The sequence below is a fragment of the Myotis daubentonii genome, chromosome 18, assembly GCF_963259705.1.
Source record: "Myotis daubentonii chromosome 18, mMyoDau2.1, whole genome shotgun sequence".
Classification (NCBI taxonomy): Eukaryota; Metazoa; Chordata; class Mammalia; order Chiroptera; family Vespertilionidae; genus Myotis; species Myotis daubentonii.
Window position 1 is genome coordinate 34,188,709 of NC_081857.1, and position 22,068 is coordinate 34,210,776.

The 22,068-nt window shown below is 38.5% G+C and overlaps 2 protein-coding genes across 3 annotated transcripts in view; both read right to left on the minus strand.

The window, feature by feature from the left end:
• The window catches only part of MAN1A2 (mannosidase alpha class 1A member 2), a 72,136-nt gene that overhangs the window by 32,343 nt on the left and 17,725 nt on the right, over positions 1-22,068 (minus strand). For both annotated transcript variants that reach the window (XM_059673278.1, XM_059673279.1), the window contains exons 4-6: positions 12,778-12,896; positions 6,722-6,802; positions 1,689-1,783 (exon numbers count right to left, since the gene is read on the minus strand). In XM_059673278.1, coding sequence (XP_059529261.1) covers positions 1,689-1,783; positions 6,722-6,802; positions 12,778-12,896 — 295 coding nt within the window. The remainder of the gene's footprint in view (positions 1-1,688; positions 1,784-6,721; positions 6,803-12,777; positions 12,897-22,068) is intronic.
• Positions 19,209-20,733, minus strand: LOC132220314 (ADP-ribose glycohydrolase MACROD1-like). Its single transcript, XM_059673281.1, has one exon. It carries the CDS (start codon positions 20,359-20,361, stop codon positions 19,384-19,386), a length of 978 nt encoding a protein of 325 aa, XP_059529264.1. The 5' UTR covers positions 20,362-20,733; the 3' UTR covers positions 19,209-19,383.

Below are 22,068 nucleotides of genomic sequence, written 5' to 3' on the forward strand. Positions count from 1 at the left end.
GTTTATCAAGAGATCTCCACCTTGCACCCTCAAACACTAACCTCTGTCTTCCCAGTACCATGTCACTTAAATTTTCTCCTTTGCCCACTAGCCTCCAGATGCTGTTTTCTTGCTGGATTTCCTTGAGTCTTGCCTCATGCATGTGCAATCACAGAATCAGCCAACAACTTGAGGACAATCTGTACATAAGTTTTTGCGCTTTTCCTCTGCAATTCCTTCCTGTCTTGAGACTTTGTGCCCCAAGTCTCATTCATTTTGGCAGCTCCAGTACCTGATCATCAGGCCTCCTCTGCCCCATGTTAGGCTTGACCTCTTGCTCTGTAACATGACTTGGAAAATGCCCTCGGGGGGGAAAAGCCAATGTTTATACGGAGATGATCTTAGGAAATCCCACCTGAGTTAGTTGCTCTATAATGACCCCAAACCATTTGGTTAAGCGTTTATGATTGTTTTTAGTGGTAGGGTTAGTCTGATATAAGTTATTCCATGGTTGGAACTGGAAGTCTAGATTAATTATTCAAGTAGCAGAGTTATTCTTACTAGATCTCTAAACCATTCTCCAGGGTCTTTTCTACTTTGGGGACGAAGTAAAAATGTAAGTCTTTCTCTCATGTTATACCCATTTGTATAGTGACAATTCAATATGCTATATTTTACTCATCTGTGTGGGGAAACATTAAAATAGTTCTCAAGCCCAAGAGGTCACCAGTTTGATTTCTTGTCAGGGCACATGCCCAGGTTGTGGGCCTGATCCCCAGGAGGGGGCATGCAGAAGGCAGCCAATCAATGATATTTCTCTCTCATGGATGTTCTATCTCTCTATTCATTTTCCTCTCTCTCTTGAAAAAAAAAAAGTTACCAATACATGATCACTATCTCATTTAACATTCTTTAATTAGCTGGTGTAGTTTTTACACTATCTTTGAAAATAATATGGTACCAGTAACGGGTTTTTGTGTGCTAGAAGTGAGAATCAAGGAAGAAATAATGATAAATATTAGTAACTACATAGGACAGCCATTCATTCCTAAATAGTAAGTGCCTACTATTCTCCAGGAGATGTAATAGTGAATCTGACATATAACATTCCTGCTCCCATAAAAATAAGACCATTTATTTATTTATTTATTTATTTATTTATTTATTTATTTGGGGGGGGGGGGTTGTTGTTGTTATTGTTGTTAATCCTCACCTGAGGATATTTTTCCATTGATTTTTAGGGAGAATGAAAGGGAGAGGGACAGAGAGAAACATCGACATGAGAGAAACACATCAATTGGTTGCCTCTTGCAAGTGCCCCATCAGGGCCCAAGCCAGGGAGGAGCCTGCAAACAAGGTATGCGCCCTTGACTTGAATCGAACCCAGGACCCTCTGGTCCGCAGGCCAATGCTCTATCTACTGAGCCAAACTGGCTAGGCAATAAGACCATTTTAAATAGTGGTATTTGTTATGAAGAAAATTAAATAGAAAAACAGAATAGTGGGTACTAGTGAAGGTGAGTTAGCAGGCAGGCTCTTTATGTATAATATTCAGAGAAAGTGCTTCTGAAAAGACACAATTTGACTGAGAACTGAATGATGTGAGAAGGAGCAAATGATGACTAGATCTGGTAGAAGATAATTCCCATCAAAGAAACAGCAAATGCATAAATTAAATAAAAACCCCAATAGATACAAATAGAACTTACCTTTTCAGATTCACCATTGCCCAGGGAATCCCAGTCGGTGTGTTAAAGGCAGGAAGGAGCTTCTCAGCCAATTGGACTGCTTTAATCTTGAATATCTGAGATAAAAACATGAATATTCATAAATTATAGTAATCAATTCATGAATTGCAGCCATCACCATATGCTGGTCTCTCATACAATGCATACTGAAATGTACTGGATACATGCAAGTACAGGGTGAAAATGACATCTCTGAGGTACTATGTAGCATATTTCGCAATCAGGGAAAATGTACATTGGATACTGAGGAAAGCTACCCAATGTGCAATGGGCTGAAATTACAATTAATTGAAAGATGAGGATATGGTTTTGATAGTATCTGTATTTTCAGCTGGCAAAGATCTAAGAAAAAACATTAGGCTATGAGATGTTCATCCATGGTAAACAAGCTTAGTATAAACATCAAAACAAAAGAAAAAGACACAACCCTATTTGGATAAATACCCTTGAAGTACTTTAAGTACATTTATGCCTCAACATTTTCCATCAAAGTTTAATCAATTTATTAAAGTAAAAGAAAATATTTGAGTTCACACTCCAAGTTTCATTTGATATTTATAAATGATTCACCCCTTGGTCCCAATTGCTGCTATTTTTGGTACCTGAAACAATCAATTACCTAAATATCAGTGTTTCTAAACTTTTAAAATCGTGTACTATTACAAAAATATACATGGTAAGACTTCAAATATCCTTAGCATGTCAAAATAGATAGGTCTGTGTACACTACTATGGAACTATTGACTTACAGGCTCCAAACTGAGATTGGATCATAATGCCTCATTAGGAAAAGTGGCACGTTCTTCTATATGCCTCAAGTCTATCCTTTCAAATTGATTTCAAATTGATGGGTTATTTACAGCACTCTACCTGACTGGATGTATGAAACACACACACATACACACACACACACACACACAGCAAGCACATTTTTCCTAGTTAAAATATATCAAACTTACATTTATAGTTGTACAGCATTCTATAGTAAGAGATGTGTTAATTTATTCAACCATCCCCACTTCATGGGCTTTTCAAATACTGGCTACTACAAACACACTACTGCAATGAAATATCCTTCTGAGTATACCTTATGTATCCACATTGTTACTTTTAGAAAATATATTTCTAAATAGATAACTGGCTCAAAGAGAATTTAAAATCTTTGTTTTAATCCTCACCCAAGGATATTTTCCCATTGATTTGTAGAGAGAGGGAAGGACAGAAATATTGATGTGAGAGAAACACATCTCTTGCACAAGCCCCAACCAGGGCTCAGGCTGGGGAGGAGCCTGCAACCAAGGTATGTGCCCTTGACCCAGAATAGAACCCAGGACCCTTCAGTCTGGCAGGACAATTGCTCCATCCACTGAGCCAAATCAGCTAGGGAGAGAACTTTAAGTTTTAAATGTTTACTTGACATTGCAAAATTATTTTTCAAAAATTGTATCATGTGTATTCCCTCCAACAGCTTCTTTACATTTAAAGTGGGTGCATTTAATTGTATGTATATTGACGTCAACAGAGATGCTTAAGATAAGTAATCTGGGCCTTGAAGTTCTTTACAAGGCGGAAGTGGAAGGATAAGCGTTTACTTTAGGCAGAAAATTATGGCATAGCTCTATAAAAATACAGGGAAATAAAACAATGTGGTCTAAATATAGTGTCATGTATACAGAACTGGGGGCTTCTCTTTTCTTGCTCACTCTTTCCTGGATTTCACCCCTAAATTTCTAGCTCTTGTGGCAGGTGACTCGAAACCCTTCTGATCTGTCAAACCAGTAATCATAACCATAACCATCAACTATGAATTGGTATTAGCTCTGTGACTTTAAAGATGTAGAATGAGTACAAAAGTGTAGATGAAGTCTTATAGTTAAGAGGAAAACGTTGGAGAGTATATTTTAAAATGTTATCTGGGTCAGCAAAGCATAGTGGAATGTTTGTTCAAGTACCAGCATCGGTAGAAAGTGAAGGCGTGAAATTTTCAATGAAAATAGCAGCAATTTTTGGAGCAAAATTAGGTTTTCAAAGAATAAAATGAGAATCAGTGCAGTAGGACAATAATGACTAATATTTAAAACAGGAAAAAATAATACTCTACATCTCTTTTTTCTTTAACTCAGAACTTTTCTTAAAGGACTTTAGTTTAATAAAAGGATATTCTATTGACCTTACCCACAGACAATACAGTACTGTTTGTGTTTTGGTAAGGAAAGGTTTTGGTGGCGGTGTTTCTTTTATTTTGTTTTTATTATCTGTGAAATATGTATTAAACTCCACATAACCACTTCTCTACCCATTCTGACAGATTTCAGATGCAGTTATCCACATAAATTATGTTATTATCTTATTCAGGAAGGGATGCCACTTTGATAACCAATAAAAAATGAGAAGAGACAATCCTGTAAAAGGTACGCCATATATTTGAGGATAGAAGTAAACATAATAAATCATCAAGATTTTTAAACTTGTGAATATTTAATATAAATAGCCTTGTTCTAAGAAAATAAAATGATAAAGTTTCATATTTATGAGATTAATAAATCAACAGGAGAGGAACGCTTTATCAGTTTGACATATGACCCTCATTTGGTTCTTATACCAAAACACAGAATGCATGTAAAACGTTCTATAAAAGAGGCATTTTGCCATCTTATAAGTTACAGGTAATTTTCTGGCTTATATGAGACATAAGGATTTGTTGTCTATCTGGTATTAGAATACTGTCATATCTGAATTATTTTTCTATGTTTTATTTCTTTTTAGCCGACCTCAGGGACTCATTGTTGGTTTCCTAAAACATATGGATTAAAGCTTTCCATGTAAAATGATCAAGGAGAAAAGTACAATGGTAAGTAATATTCTAATGTATGAGAAAGTCACACAAGTAAAACATGTTCTCTTTACTTTGAGTAGACTATATCCTAAAAAATTAATATATATCCATTTTAAAATAAATAAAAGGATTCCCCACCCATTAGTAACACAGAATGCTTACCACACAGGAAAAAGTCGAAGGAGAAGAAAAGCAAATTAATATCTACTGAGTCAGGTACTATGCTGGGCATTGTCATGTAACTTAACCTCACAACTCTCAAGGGAACTCTCACACTGTCATAGATTAAGAAACTTCAATTATAGAAGGTAAATGCCTTACCAAATATCATTACGAAAGAGAGGCAGAGTAGGAATTCAACCTCTAACTCCAAATCATATGTACTTTGCTCCACAAAATAGCAAAAATAGAAATAATGGTAACATCATATGCCTTTCACCATGTTAGTGTTCTCCAATAACAGCAACTAAAATTTCAACATTCTGCTTCGACTTTCAGGTGGGGAGCCCAGTGTGAACAGCGAAGGCTGATATTTCTCTTTCATGTGCTGTTCATAATTAATTTTGAATCATATGCCTTTTGGTAGGAAAATTAATCAAGTATGCCAATTACACAAATGATTTAATACTTCTACATAATCAGATAAGCATAAAGGTAAAAAGAAAAATGTGCTCCTTTCTCAAGAGAATTGAAATAAAAAAATCTGAAATTGAAGGCACCAAAATAGTTCATTTTCTTCCTCCCTTTATTGTTTAATGTCACCCCAGAAGCTCCCGAAGTCAAGAGTCTGAGCCCAGAGATATGACTGGAGTGGGCAGGAATGTCCCAGAGCAGTTGGAACCAACATGAGGAAAGTAAGGCCAACCTAGCAAAGGGAGTCAAGTCCCAGATCAGTCCATGTGAAGAAGATGTACTCAACAAGGCAACAGCCCGGCGAGATCAGGAAAGTGTTTCATACAGCAAGACTCAGCCAATAGGGAAATAAAAGGATGTTTCTCTCTCTCCCTCCCTCCCTCTCTCTAAAAATATCCTCAGGTAAGGATTTAAAAAAAAAGAATAAATGTGAACTGAAGAAGTGGCTATAGAAAGATAAGTTGGAGGTATAACAAAGTTACATAATAAAGTCTGACAGTAAAATTACAAATTAAATCAATATTATTTATCTAACATTTCTATTAAACACCGACATCTTCAAACATATTGCTTCTAAAAGAATTGTAGAACAGGAATAGCTCACTCTTTATACAAGCATGCAACACAGATGAAATATTTAAATACAAGCATATGAAATCATAAAAATCCGGAAGGAAAATGGGAATTTTTGTTTTGTAATAACACAAGCATGGGGAAGGCTTTCTAATAACATCTTGAAGCCATAAAGGTTCAAAAAATCCTAAAAATTATGATTTTATAAGTTTATCACAAAAAACTAAAGACAGCACAGAAATCCATGTTTTCAACACACATAACAAAAGATGAATTTTCTTAAATTTACAAAGAGTTCTCACAAACTAATGGAATATATGGGTGAAGTAGTTTCTCAGAAAACGAAATAGAAATTACTTACAGCTTCCTTCCCTTAGTTTCTCTCTCTCCCACTATCCAATTCCATTCTTTCTCCCATCTGAGTAGTGGAATTTCCCACATCCACTTCTCCATCACTGTAAGACTCCACTGTGCCTGTGTGTATTACACCAAGACTTCCAGAAGGAGAACTCAGAGTTGTTGTATTTTGTTTTTTAAGTTTAGAGCAAAAAACTGTAGTCAATTTCCAGACAGTTTTAATAATTAATTTTTGGTCTTGGGAGGATCTATATTCAATCTTTATGATTCATCCTTCATTATGATCTTATTCATTCACCCCTCCCTTTGTTTCGACCATGTAATTAATTGTAGCAGCAACCACCTGAAGAAGGATCGCTCCTGCAAAGGAGACGTGGTGTATGTAAAGTTAAAATCTGTGATGAATTTATGTTCTCAAAATGAAAAACTCACTATTCCCAAGGAACAGTCCTACTTGTACCCTCCAGTTCTTTCAGCAAACCTTAGTTTCATATTTGACAATTAAGAAAATGTTATGCTGCTGAAATCTTTCATTTTATTAAGTTCCATTCACAGCTCCTTCCCCAAACCAAATGTATTACTTGATTTTGCTCACCTCCTCTCCTGAAAGGTAATATGCTGCGAGTAGGCCTCCAATAAATCGAATGTTGACTTCAAACACAGACACCTCTGAATTCTGTGAAAATATATAGAAAATATTCACATATACGTAAAACTTTATAGTTTTCAATACTTCGTAAGTTTCTTGCAAACATCCTGTGGAGAATGCTTTTCCACTTTCTACATCTTCATCTCTCCCCTCCCATTTGGTAATGTTATTGCAACTCCTCCACTACTGCCCATGCTACTTCCTAATTGCCTAGAACCGTGGTCAGCAAACTGTGGCTCACGAGCCACATGCGGCTCTTTGGCCTCTTGAGTGTGGCTCTTCCTAAGCCTTAGGAGTACCCTAATTAAGTTAAAAACAATGTACCTACCTACCTATATAGTTTAAGTTTAAAAAATTTGGCTCTCAAAAGAAATTTCAATCGTTGTATTGTTGATATTTGGCTCTGTTGACTAATGAGTTTGCCAACCACTGGCCTAGAACAATGGGCCATTTTCATATATCTTACATATCATTGTGAAATTATCTAAGTTTCTGATACTGTTGACTATTCTCTCCTTGAAAGCTTCTACTTCCTGTAATTAGCTACTTCTGGAATTAGCACTCTCCACTGGTCCTTTTCCTTGTTCTAATCACTATAGAATAATACTCATTTTCACTTCTATCTCTCCTCATGAATTTTAAATATTTTTCCTAGTATATAACTTAATAAATGTTAAAAGAGGCACACACACACAAAAATGGTAGGATGATGGATTATTCAATTAATAATATTGAGAAAATGGCTCTTAGGTAAGAAATCAATGTGGATAACCATTTCACAAACATACAAAAATATCACAACAAAAAAAGTAGAAGAAAATGTGACTATATGTAGACATCCTTGAAAAAGAAGGTACTTTGTAAGCATTAAATCAATAGTATTGATAATAAATAACAGAAAGACTTAAATTTCCCCAAGATGCAAATTACTAATGAGAAAAAAAATATGAACAAAATTAATAAGGAGGAAATTTTGTACAAATATAGCAAATATTAATAACCTTATTGCATTGAGTCTATGTTTGCTATGAATATAGGTACTGCTGAGAAAAATTCTAACATATGGAAAGAAAACTGGCAGAAGCATGACCAAAGAATTCACAGAATATACACAATTGACCAATATAAAGATAACATTTATGTTTTAATAAAAATTAAAAGGAAATACTTATTACCTTAAAGTCCTCCAACTATTAATAGACAGAATACATACAGCATTTGATACAAGTATGTTTCTCCAATATAGAATTTTCACAATACAATGTTATTTTTAATAACATAACTATCATCATACCCATCCTCAAAAGCAAAGTGCTTTGTATTACTCCATATCATATATTCCCAATACATAGCACACTGCAATAGAAATTCACAAATATATAGAGGAAGGGAAAGAGGGAGGGCAGGCCTCTATCACCTTAGTAATCTTCTAGCCAGTTTCCCTGATTTCATCCTTACCCTTCAGCTTACACTCTATACAGCATCCTATAGCTGAGTGAACCTTTTAAATCCTAAGTCAGTTTAGGCTACTATTCCGTGGAAAATTCTTACAATGACTTCTGGCTACATTCAGAGTACAATGACTAATAAGATCCAACATAATCAGATCCCCATTTCTCTGACATCATCTCCTTCCAATATTCCTTGGACTCACTTTTTTTTATTACCAAATGGGTATACTTACTGTTCCAGAATTGCCAAACTCCTATGTCAATCTTTATACTGTACTTTACCTGAAGGTCTTTCTGACAACACAATATAAAATAGTGAAATAATCCCTTACCACTAATATCTTTACCATGTTACCATCTGATTACTATATAATTAGTTACTTGTAAAATTTATATCTTCCCTCACAAGAGAGACAGAAGAGAAGTTCTAGAGCAGGGGTCCTCAAACTTTTTAAACAGGGGGCCAGTTCACTGTCCCTCAGACTGTTGGAGGGCTGGACTATAGTTTAAAAAAAAACTATGAACAAATTCCTATGCACACTGCACATATCTTATTTTGAAGTAAAAAAAACAAAACGAGAACAAATACAATATTTGTATTTGCATGTGGCGCCCGGGTCGTAGTTTGAGGACCCCTGTTCTAGAGAATAGGGAGAGAATGGGAAATAGGCATTATTCAAAGAAGTAATGACTGAGTATCTTCCAAAATTGATGAAAACATAAATCCTCAGGCTGATAAAACACTATGAGTCCTTTAAAGAATAAAAGACACATGGTAATGGGAATTACACTACAACAAAGCAAAAAGTAAAATATTAAAACAAGGAGTAAAAAGACATTATCTTTGAAAAATTAGATACTTTTTAACAACATAACAGAAACTGAAAGACAATGGAACTATATCTTTAGAAAATGAAAAGGAAATAATCATCAACCTCTAATTCTATACTCAGCTATAATATCTATTAGGAGAGAGCCTTACTTATGTTCACACGGTTTCTGTTGGGTCTCCTCTCAGAAATGTCACCGTAACAGTCCTTCAATAACCACCCCATGTAAAATAGCTCTACTTACTCTAATCCTACTTACTCTTTATTGCTTTCCACAGCACTTATCACCAATGAATATACTATGTATAACTTGGAATATTTTTGTTATTGTGTGAAACATGTTATAAATGGAGTCATTTCAAAATGGAGTCAGAGTTGCCATCCCAGAGGAACTACCTGGCATGTCTTACCCCTCAAACCTTTGGAATATTTTAACTGGACAAAAATAACCACTAAACTGGGTGAAACCAACATTATATTCCAAACAGCTATTTGTAAAGCTAACAGAAAAGCAGAAATCCTGACTTCAAGGATTGAAAATTAAGGACAATTTTTAAAATTAACACTACCGTGTGTATATAGCTAGAAAATAACTCAGCTTTTTAGCACCAACATACTAGTACTTGTAAATTCCTTCCTTCCAATCATATAATTATTTTCCTTTCCTTTCTCATAAAATCCCTTGCCATCCCTCCTAATTGGAACATAACTTGGGTTTCTGCCTGAATTCTTTCTTATCTCAAGTAAACACTTGTTGCCTCTCACTTTAGCTTTCTATTTTTAGGTTAACAACTGTTTTCTCCCAAAACTAGAATATAAACTCAAGACAGAGATAAGACTATGTTTTGTTCATTAATTTTTTCATGAAATCTAGAACAGTGTCTTTTACAGAGGAAGTGTGGTAGGCAGTTATACAGATGAGCAGAGCAAGGATGATGGGCTATGTACAGGTCTCCAAGGTAGAATTCCCCAGGTGCCTAGCAAAGGACAAGTATAGCCTGGGACCTTGTCCCCAGGGTGACCTTTCCTCCCCTAGCATATCACTGGTCATGCAGTTTGGATCCCCTAACCTTTTGTCCCTAGAGGTCATATCTAGGCCTCAGTTGTGTTTCAGCTCCAGGCCCAGAAAAGCAGCAAAACCAGACAAACGATGCCACAGCTGATCTCAGGACTGGCTGCGTTGAATGATTCCCTGCCCCTGGCACCGACCAATCAATTAGTGGAGACCCTGACCCTTGAAATCACACACCTGGAAAGCTGATGAATATTTTACTGACATTCCCCTGGGACCCCCTCTAAAATCTCTACCTTTAAGACCCTTAGGACAGAGCATCCAGCTCGCTCTCCCTCTCAGAAGCGCACCTGAGCCTTTCCCCTGGTCTTCCTCCTCTCCTCATTTGCCAGCTGGCTGCCTTATAGGCTATGCCAATAAGAGGTTTACTAAGATGACACAAGGCTAGAGAAAGGAGAAGGGACTTATTCCATCTCTAGTTTCTGACAGTGTCGTCACCCAGGCAGTGGCCATTAGTTCCAGGTTACAGTTCCCCTGCCATACATACACAATCTCCAAATCAGCTTCATTACAGCCCTTAGCAATACCAAACACTAGCTAGGTACCCGCTCCTCAGAAGTCTGAAACCTAGCTCTAAGAAAGTCCTCCTAAGCGCTCCTAAGGTCCCAGAAACAAGAGTCCTTAAATACTAAATTTTAATTATCCTAATCTCTTCACATTGTTCTCCAAGCCCCAGGGGTAGCAGCTGTTTACTGTAGGTAATACTTCTTGTGATGCCACAATGTCCTCTTTTTGCCTTTTCAGTTCCCCATAATTTGGTTAATAATACTAAGCAGTAAATTCTCTAACTAAAATAAATAGCATAGTCTGGTTCCTGATAGAGCCAAATGATAAAAACGATATGCTAGCTAATTATTTGGCATAATAAAGCTGTCACATTAATGAAGAGGAGTATCTGAGATTGCACCAATGTCAATTCTCCCCAAATTAATCTATAAATTGAATGCAATCATCACCAAAATTTCAACAGTATTCCAGAGCTGAAAAGAACAGACAGCTGAGAATTAAGGTAATTTCCTAGAAGAAGATCAGATATTAAGATTCACATATAGATATCAAGCGTCTTTCAAAAATATTGTAATTAAGACAGTTTAATAATGGGATAAAGAAAAAAGCCAATAGAAAACAAAAGACCAATATAACTAAGTGGCATGTATAAACAGTGGGGAAGTAAATGGTACAAGGATCAGCTGACGGTAGCTTATCTCACCCTGCATAAAAAAATCAATTCCATATGAATTTAAAGACCTAAATGCAAAAGCAAACATTAAATATTTAGAATTAAACATAGTGATATATCTTCATGACCCTGGAGAAGTGCTTTCTTAAACAAGATACAGGAAGTACAATCTATAAGGGCTACATAGCCAAAAGAGAGGGGGGGAAAAAGACTATTATTTCTCAGCCTCTCTTTACTAGGGTTGGGTCATATGAGTAAGAGCTACTCAATGGTATTCAAGCAAAAATAGGGTAATCAACTCCCCAGAAGTGTTCTTGAAGAACAGTTGCATATCTTTCTCTATCCCTTCCTCTTTTCTGTAACTGGAAGGTTTATCTACCTTATCTTGAGGAGCCACATTATACCCTGAGTTTGAAGCTATATACTGAAGTTGACAGAGCAACAAGACAAAGAGCCCCAGGATTTTGATGCTCAAGGAGCTACCCAAATCTGCCCTGAAGAGCTCATCTCTGTACTTAATTTGAATGAAATGAACATTTATCATGTTGAAGCTATTTTATATTAGGTTTTCTGCCATCATAGCCAAACCTGATAACAAAAATTGTTCTAAATAAAATACGCCTGAAATGCTAGAATAATATAAAAGAAAGTAATCAGCTTTTCTAGGTTAGTATCAGGAAAGGCATCAGAAAAAAAAATTTTTTTTTGGATTTAAATCACAACTGGAATAATGCAGGGTCTGCCAAAGAGAAAAACACAGAGAAAGAATGACTTCTGACTACAGTCAGAGAAACAGCAGGCACAAATACATGAAAGATGATAATGAAGACAACAAAAAAGTCCACACTTCTTTGAGATGAAGAATGGTAATGGAAGAAATGCTAACATTTACTGAGCACTTTATATGTACCAGATTATATCAAATAATCCTCACAATATTGCAATGGGATAGTATTTTATGATGGTTCAGAAAGAATAAGAAATTTTCCTAAGACACACAGCTAGAATGTAGCTGTGCTAGGCTTCAAACCTAAGCAGTACCATTTAACAACTGAGCCACCCCTACCAGGCATGTGCCCTGACTGGGAACCAAACTGACAACCCTTTGGTGTATGAGACAAAGCGCAACCAGCTGAGCCACACTGGCCAGAGCCCAAATAGTTCAATCTTTTAAAAAATAATAAAACAGTTATTATTTACAGCTTATGCTTTCCTCATAGTTCTAGCTCAATATGTTTTCCCCCTATTTATTGCCTTAACACAGTGCTTCAAATGATAAAGGCAAGAAAAGTACAAGGAAGATAGTGAGAATGTGTATTTTATGCAAAAATTAAATAACAACTGATAATCCCAAAAGAAAAAAAGGGGACTTGGAATTTCCTTAAACTACTAGTAAAGTGCTCAAAACTATTAGGGTTTGACACTGTGTCTTTTCAGTCAATCGAAGAAATTATCAACTGTATACTCACCACACTAAAATCAAGACTGTCTTCAATCCATTTTTGACCATCTCGGAATTCATCATGGAGTCCCATGATATAAAGGGTATCCAAAGCATCTACTATGGTAGCACCCATTTGTGAACTTCCTATATTTGAAGAGGAAAAACTGTCATTAAAAAGATGGCCTTCCCATAAGGCCTATTGTAATATTTTATACTAGAGGCCCAATGCACGAAAATTCATGCAAGAATAGGCCTTCCTTCCCCCGGCTTCCCTCCAGCACCCGGGACCCAGGCTTCCCTTCTCCGGCCGCCAGCAGGTACCTGGGACCCGGGCTGCTTCCTTCTGGCAGCCCACAGGCAACCCAGGACCCAGGCTGGCTTCCCATGGGCCACCTGCAGGTACCCGGGACCTGGGCTGGCTTCCCTCCAGCCCCGGCTTCATCAGGAAGGACATCCAGAATGATGTCTGGAAGATGTCCGGTCTAATTAGCATATTACCCTTTTATTATTACAGATATAAAAAGACAATAAAAGTAGGAATATTAGGACCCAAAAGAATAACCAACGTGGTTCACTTTTCTGTAAGAATAGATAATATACATTGTTTAATATATCTTCCTAAAGATGGTACATTGACAACTAATAAGATTTTTAAAAAACCAAAATTATAATTATCCTTACTTTTCTTCTTGGTCATAATATGAGAGCTATATATTTAACTAAATTAGGTTAAATAAAAAAGGATTAATTAAAGAAATGGGGAGGCTGACTCAAGATAACAAGTTAAGTCATAAGACTGTTAGGGATGGGAGAGAGAAATCAAATAGTGGGGACTTGCTATAGTTCTAAGAAATATTAATCATGCTCTGTTAACCATGATTAAAGAAAGCACATTCTGACCTGTCTGGAGTTGTAGGCCCCCAGACCTGGGAGTTAACCTTGAAATGGGGTCTATTCTCCTTATCCAAGAACTGCCTATCATCTTGAAAAGATTAGCAACCTTCTTGGGAAACAATGGAATCCTGGAGGCATTCCCCCCCACTGCCTGTAATCTGTAACTATTTTACCCATTTTTATTCCATTTGCCTAATTCCACACATAATCTTTGTCCTTCTTCCCAATATAAGTAGCAGGCTTATGGGGGCGGAGGGGCAGAGCAGATTTTTGTGGATGACCTGCTGGTCTCCCAGGCTGCCAGCAATATTAGAAAATAAACATTAGAAAATAAAAATGCTCATATACGATTCAACCCTGTCTCTGCTTAATTGGCTTAAGTAGTGACAGGCAGTCCAAACCTATTTGTTGTCCGGTTTCAAGACAACCGTGCTCTTCTGGTACAAATTCATAGAAAAGGCAAAATATCTATTTAAAAATAATAATACAAGTACAACAAGGCTAGATCATCATGGAACAGAAATTGCAATAATCCTTAACAATCAAAAAGCAGGTTGATCATACTGAAAAAGGAAGCCATAAATCAAATGTGAGTAGAGAAAATCAAAATAATAAGATTTACCCATCTACAAGAAAGAGATAATCCTAATCTTAAAGGAAATGTTTACACAAGTTAAGGAACTAATTCAAAAAAGCTAGCTGAGCCTGGCTGGCATGCCTCAGTGGTTGAGCATCGACCCATGGACCAGTTCATGGTTGGATTCCCAGTCAGAGCACATGTCCAGTTTACAGGCCTGATCCCCAGGAGGGGACATGCAGGAGGCAGCCAATCAATGATTCCCTTTCATCATTGATGTTTCTATCTCTCGCTCTCCCTCTCTCTCTTCCTCTCCAAAATCAATAAAAATATATTTTTTTAAAAAGCTAGCTGATACCAAAACTAGATACTAAAAACACATGACAAGAATCAAGCCAATCTTACTAATGAATTGCAAGATTCCTGAATAAAATATTAGCAAACAAACATAGTAGCACAGAAAAAAAAAATAAAAGGGAGCAAATGGGTCCTCCTCAACCCCAGGAATGCAATTATTATTTCTACCTTCTGAGAATGAAAACATCCACACAGCTTACTATCTACATTAACATGACTTTATTATTATACTGTCTTCATCAAGTGTTTACTGTTGCAGGAGTCTCTTGCTCAGAATGATGAAAGTTAATTTTATTGTTCACTCCAGGAACTTCCTGAGAGACCCATCAACTCTTCAACAGAAAGTATCACAAGATGGATTACATGCCAAAGCTCTGAACTCTTTGCCTCCAAATTTCCTGCTTACCAATCCTAAATTATTATATCATGATTCTTATCTGATCATCATAAACAAGCCTCCTCCAATTAAAAGGCCCATCTAAAAAAAAACCAGATTTTAAATCTCAATAAACATCTCAACTTTTTCCTTCCCCATCTGACAGGCTACTAAGGCTCTGCTGAGGTAGTGATCTACTTTACAAAGTAAGCATTAAACAAAGATAAAGTTTTGTCTTAACAAGTTATCTCGTGATATTTTAGGAATCAGCATTTGACATTACTTAATTTACTAGTCTTTCTTTTACTTTTTCCTTCTGACCCTTTCTCTACTGGGTAAATAGTGTTTTCTTCTGAAAGTTTATAGCCATACAACCGTAATAGAAAAAAAATTTTTAGTAAATTAATTAAAGTATATCTGAAAATCGCAACAACAAAAAAGTGACAGGCTTGCGTTTGAAAAAAATTAATGCTTTGAGAATAATTAGGAGGAGAACCAAGATGTCGGCATAGGTTAACGCCGGAGTTTGCTGCTTTGAACAACTACTTCAAAAATGAAACCAAAAAACGGAAGGGACATCACCCAGAACCACAGGAACGCTGGCTGAGTGGAAGTCCTACAACTAGGAGGAAAGAGAAACGCACACGGACACTCAGAGGAGGCGCAGTGCTGAAGTCAAATTCTGAGGTGCGGAGTGCGCGGTTGGTGTTTTCAATCGGGAGGGACTCGCAGACTCTGAGCTCCAGATACAGGCGAGTCTTTAGGGACCCAGACTCAAACGGGAGAAGCGGGACTGTCTGGCTTCGGTCAGAGCGAGTGCAGCTTTCTCTCCCAGCTTTGCAGCGGGTGCTGGGACTCAGAGAGGCAGAGCCCCTGGGGACAGGACTGAGAGCCGCCATAACTGCTCTCTCCGGCCCACCCTGTTGATCCTGTGCGACCCGCCCCACCCAAGCCCTGCACAGAGGCATTTGCCGGATAGCCTCAGGCAAAGGCTAGATTAGCACCTCCCTAGAGGACAGAAGTTCTCTCACTGCTGACACAGCTGATTCTCAAAAAAAGTAATGCTTTGATTTAGTAAAATAAATAAAACTATACAAATTTGTTCTTATAATGGTTATCCTTCTTCACTTACATCACATTTTCTTATTCATGTACTCCTAATACTTTCTTCAACTTATCAAGTATCCTATATAATAAAAGGCTAATATGCAAATCAACCGAACGGCAGAACAACCAGTTGCTATGATGTGCTCTGACTACCAGGGGGCAGACGGTCAATGCAGGAGCTGCCCCCTGTGGTCAGAGCGCTCCCTTGGGAGCGCTGCTCAGCCAGAAGCTGGGCTCACAGCTGGTGAGCAGAGCGGTGGTGGCGGGAGCCTCTTCTGCCTCCACAGCAACAATAAGGATGTCTGACAGACAGCTTAGGCCCGCTCCCCGTGGGTTCCCAGACCGTGAGAGGGCACAGGCCAGGCTGAGGGATCCCCCACCCCCACCCCCAAGTGCACAAATTTCGTGCATCAGGCCTCTAGTATCTTGATAACAAGACAAGCACACCACACTCTGGTAAATTCCTTAGTCTTCTCCCAACTCCATGTTGATATTAACTAGAATGTTCTGGGTTATTACAGACATACTTTCACTTTTCTTGTTCCTCAGATTTTATTAAGATAACAAAAGCTTTATTAAGCGATTTAATCACCCATATATCCCAATCTCTTCCATAATCACTTATTTATCTCTTTAGTATTTTGTCCAAAATATTTATCATGCTTATTTTAAATCCTTAAGAGTACCAGTTTTCGTTCTTATTTCAAAGTTTATAGGTAGTTTTAGGTTTGTGCTATTGGATAAAAACCCCAAGGCACAGACAGGCAAAATTATTAAAAGATACACGCAGCTAATTTTGACTAGTAAAACTTCTGCAGATTACATTTTCCACTTTGTCTACCATTTCACTATCATTTTCTTCTCCCGTGTGCTGATACTACCTTTTCCTTTCTTGAAGGATTCCTGAAGCAGTATAGAATAGTGGTTATAAGCATGGATCTTAGCACTAGAATGTTTGGATTCAAATCCTGGCCCCATTATTTCCTAATTGTGTGACCTAAGAAAAGTAGTTGACCCTAAATGTGCTTTGACTTTCTCATCTGTAAAATAGGAACAATAATAACAGTCCCTGTCTCATAAGGTTGCTGTTAGTCCAATTCACATCAATCTCTGAAATAAGTCTGTGGCATACAGTATGTTTATTAGACTGTTCAGGCTGCCGCAACAGAATATCATAGACTAGGAGGCTTAAACAACAGAAATTTATTTTCTCATAGTTCTGGAGACTAGAAATCTAAGATTAAGGCTCCAGGTTTTGGTGAAGGCTTTCTTCCTGGCTTGTAGACATCCACCTTCTCACCATGTCCTCACATGGTCTTTCCCTGGTGTGTGTACATGAGAAGAGTGCGATCTGGTGTTTTTTTCTCTTCTTGTAAGAGGCCCCACACTTATGTAATTTAATCTTATTGAGATTAGGGTTCCACACTTACCACCTCATTTAGCCTTAATTAGGCTTAACTCCCAATTAGGCTCTATCTCCAAATATATATTGGGTGTTAGAGCTTCAACATGTAAATCTGTGACAGACACAATTCAGTCTACAGCAGAATAAACTATATAAATACTATAGATGTTTTACTATTAATGTGTATATAACTATTGCTCTGAAGAAAAATAGAGTCTTATTCAACAAACCAAATTTCAGAATCTAAAGCACATTACTGACCTCATGTCAGATTGGTAGAAGAAGGTAAAACATTTTATTGGAACGTATACTTAATTACTATTCATTATAAGAATGATCCCTCTGAAATGGAGGACCACTGGGAAAATCCTGCTTCTATACCCAGTTAATCCAGAAGGAAAGGGCTTCTTTTGTAAAACCTCCCTTTCCAACACTGTAACTTCCTTTAACTTTTATGATCTCACAAATAACTCAGTGTGTCCAGTAAACCAATTTAAGTGCTCCTAATGGCCAGCTAGCAAGAACTCTCCTAACAATAATCTGAACCTGCCAGGACCCATCATCACTTACCAACCTAACCAAACAGTGATCTACAAGTTTACATTTAAAGAAGTCTGACCAAATTACCAAAACTTAAAACTGCTTTTCATTTTTTAAAGATCCTATTATTTTTTAAAAAAACATTAAGTCAAAACTTCTCCACTAGGATTTAACAAAATTACATTCAGTTAAGAAACATCCCTTCTGCTCACTTAAAAGATCTGTACTGACTTCTAAGGAATGAAATTTTTAAAGTTACATGAAAGCTCATTTATCTTCTGAATTTAAATTCAGCAATCTTTCCTTACATAATTATTGCAATGATTATATGAAATAATGTGTGACTTACCTACTACCTTGCCTAGAACCAGTATCTATTTGATAAATGTTAATACATTAAATGTTCTGAGAAAGAAGGTTTTAAAAAAAACAAGCAGAGGCCCTACCCAGTTTGGCTCAGTGGATAGAGTGTCAGCCTGTGGACTGAAGGGTCCCGGGTTCGATTCTAGTCAAGGGCACAAGCCGGGGTTGCAGCCTCAGTCCCCAGTGTGGGGCGTGCAGGAGGCAGCCAATCGATGATTCTCTCTCATTACTGATTGTTTTTATCTCTCTCTCCCTCTCCCTTCCTTTCTGAAATCAATGGAGAGGGGGAGGGGGAGGGGGGAGGGGGGAGGGGGGAGGGGGAGGGGGGATGGGGAGGAGAGGAGAGGAGAGGAGAGGAGAGGAGAGGAGAGGAGAGGAGAGGAGAGGAGAGGAGAGGAGAGGAGAGGGAGAGGAAAGAGAAAGAAAAAGAAAAAGAAAAGGAAGGGAAAGGGAAAGGGAAAGGGAAAGGGAAAGGGAAGGAAAAAGAAAAAGAAAAAGAAAAGGAAAGAAAAGAAAAAAGCAACAAGCAGAGGCCCTGGTTGAGTAGCTCAACCAGGTGCACACCCCAGCATGGATGCTTCCATGCTCTAACCATTAGAGCATCATCCTGATACACCAAGGTTTCCGGTTTGATTCCAGTCAAGACACATACAAGAATCAACCATTGAATGCATAAATAAGTGGAACAACAAATCGGTTTCTCTTTCTTTCCCCCTTCCTCTCTAAAATTTTAATTTAGAAAATTAATATCCAACTCTTGTTTTCAGTACGCTTTTATACTCCAACCCTTTAAAAGGGCTCACCCTTTACCACTGAGTTTAATTTAACGGGATATTTACTTATTGCAACAAGGGTGATCTTTATTAGGAGGCTGCTGAGGGGCAAGGGGCTGAGGGACAGGATGGGGTGGCCAGGCCCAGCTGCCGGCTTCAGCGACCTCTTAGAGCTGGGAGCAAAGTCCAACAGGCCCAGGCGACTCCCCCGGTCAGGATGTGCAGCAACTCAGACCTGGTCAGGCCACTGGGAAGTAGTGGGGGAGCCGCTGCAGGTAGATGTTTTCGTCCTTCTCCAGAAACACACAGATGATCAGCCGGTCCACCTTGTCCTTGTGCTGCTCCAGCCACTCGCGCAGCGTGACCAGCACCACCTCTGCAGCTGCCTCGTTGGGGAAGCCAAACACTCCGGTGGAGATGCAGGGGAAGGCGGCGGAGCGGAGCTGGTGCTCCAGCAGCAAGGCGAGGCTGCTCAGGTAGCAGCTGCGGAGCTTGGCAGCCTGGCTGGCGCTGGGAGCTCCGCGGACGATGGGCCCCACCGTGTGGATGACATACTTAGCCGGCAGCCTATAGCCGCTGGTGATCTTGGCCTTCCCAGTCTCGCAGTGCTGCAGGGTCCGGCACTCCGCGGTGAGGAGGGGCCCGGCGGCCCGGTGAATGCAGCCGTCCACACCGCCGCCTCCGAGCAGGGAGTTGTTGGCGGCGTTGATAATGGCGTCCACCTCCAGCCTGGTGATATCACCTCGGAACAGGGAGATCTTCTCATTGAGATGTTTGTCCTTTTTGTACTTGGGCTCCTCCACCTTCGGGGTCAACCCTTTCGCCGTCTCCTTCCAGGTCGGGATCTTCTTCAGCCTGATGAAGTCCTGGGAGAAGTAATGTTCCTCCCGCTGCTTGTCACTCAGGCCCTTCAGAAAGGATTTTGCCTCCTTCCAGTTGGTGCAGGTGTTCGGGTCCACTTTCGCCGCCAAGGCCAGGGGGGCCCAGGTGCACACCCCAGCTCGCCGCCCCACCGCCAGCGCCTCCCAAGCCCCAACTCCCACTGGGGTCCGCGTGCGGGGCCCGTTGGCATCAGGGGACGCCGGAGGACCGCATGCACTGCTGCGGGTCCACTTGGCACAGGCTGAGGTGCCTGGCCAGGGGCGTGGGGCACTAAGCAGCTGTCCCGCCAAACACAGCTGTGCCAGGGGGCCAGGGACTCGGCTCTGCAGAGACATGAGCAGTCAGCCAGGAGTGGGTCCCGCCCACTTGGAGTTCCGGTACCAGGTGGCGCATGCCAGCCCTCAGGGACACGCTCCTAGCGGATCTAATTTTAATTAACCATTAAATATAATGGATTTTCCTGCACTAATGTCTCACATTGTGGCATCCAGAAAGCAATGGGAACTTTTCCATCTGTAACCTCTGCTGAGGAAATATACTTATTTCATTAAGTGATCTCTAAATTAAATGTCATATAATGAGATCTCTGACATTTCGTTATAATTTTAAATTTTAAATAATACTATAAATATTTTTTAAAATTTTTCCATTATTCCTCCATCCCAACATCTTTCAAACCCAGGGAAAATTAACTTTCTAGTCATTTTCTTTTTTTACAGAAAGCATCCAAGCAAAATAAACAAATTGTAAGAGAATTATAGCATTAGAAAAATTCTTTTACATAGTTTTACAAAGAAATATGCTGCTATTTGAAGTACTGTAGTGATTTGTTACAACTAGCAGAGACAACTACATTGTATATGACTAGTTTATGTGCCTTGTTACCCCAATAGTACTTTCACCTATTTTTATTTAAAAGATATCCCTCACAACAAAAAAGATTTAAAATAGTGGGAAGAAGTGAAGATTCTAAAAACAGTTTTTATAATTCTCAAACTTATCATTGGACTAAGTAAAAGATGTTAAGTTAGTTAAGTAAGTTAACTTTGAACTGAGAAGTTTAACAAGTGGGCTGAACTCAAGAAAGGCAGAACATTAGAGTCAACACAGCTCTTCCCCAGACTTCCATCCACATTCACATTGTCAATTTTTCCTTTGTAATTGTGAATGTATAAAATAACCCACTCAATTTACCAAGTAGATCGCCTTGGGCATGTTAATTTTTTTATGTGTAGGCATCCCTCATTTTATTGCTCTTTGTATTACTGTGCTTCACAGATACTGTGTGTTCTTTACAAATTGAAGGTTTGTGGCAACCCTCTGCCGAGCAAGTCTATCAGCCCCAATTTTTCCAACAGCATTTGCTCACTTCACATTTTTATTATTCTCACAATATTTCTAACTTTTTCATTATTGTGATGGTGATCAGTGGTTTTTAATGTTACTCTTATAATTATTTTGTGGTGCCCATATAAGATGCAAAACTTAATAAATGCTGTATATGTTCTGACTGTTCCACCAACCAGCTGTCCCCCGTCTCTCTCCCTCTCCCTCGGGTCTCCCTATTCCCTGAGACACAACAATTTAAAATTATACTAATTAATAAACCTACAATGGCCTCTAACTATTCAAATAAAAGGAAGAGTCGTATGTCTCAATTTAAATTAAAAGCTAGAAATGATGAAGCTTACAGAGGAAGGCATGTTGAAAGCCAAGGTAGGCTGAAAGCTAGACCTCTTGCACCAGGTCAGCCAAGCTGTGAATGAAAATAAAAAGTTCTTGAAGGAGATAAAAAGTGCTACTCCAGGGAATATACAAATATTTAAAAAGGAAAACAGCCTTACTGCTGATATAAAGAAAGATTTAGTAGTCGACAGATCAAACCACGTATCTGTGTATTCCAAGGCAACCATAACCAATCTTGACTGAAACTTGAGAAAAAATACATGTTGCTTCAAATTATAATCCATTCCATAGAAATACTCAGGGTTTAGAAAGAATTTAAAAAGTTAAGTCTTGTTTTAAAAATGGACATAGAAAAT

Coding starts and splice junctions, on each gene's coding strand:
- LOC132220314 (XM_059673281.1), bottom strand. CDS start 20,361: ATGTCTCTGCAGAGCCGAGTCCCTGGCCCCCTGGCACAGCTGTGTTTG.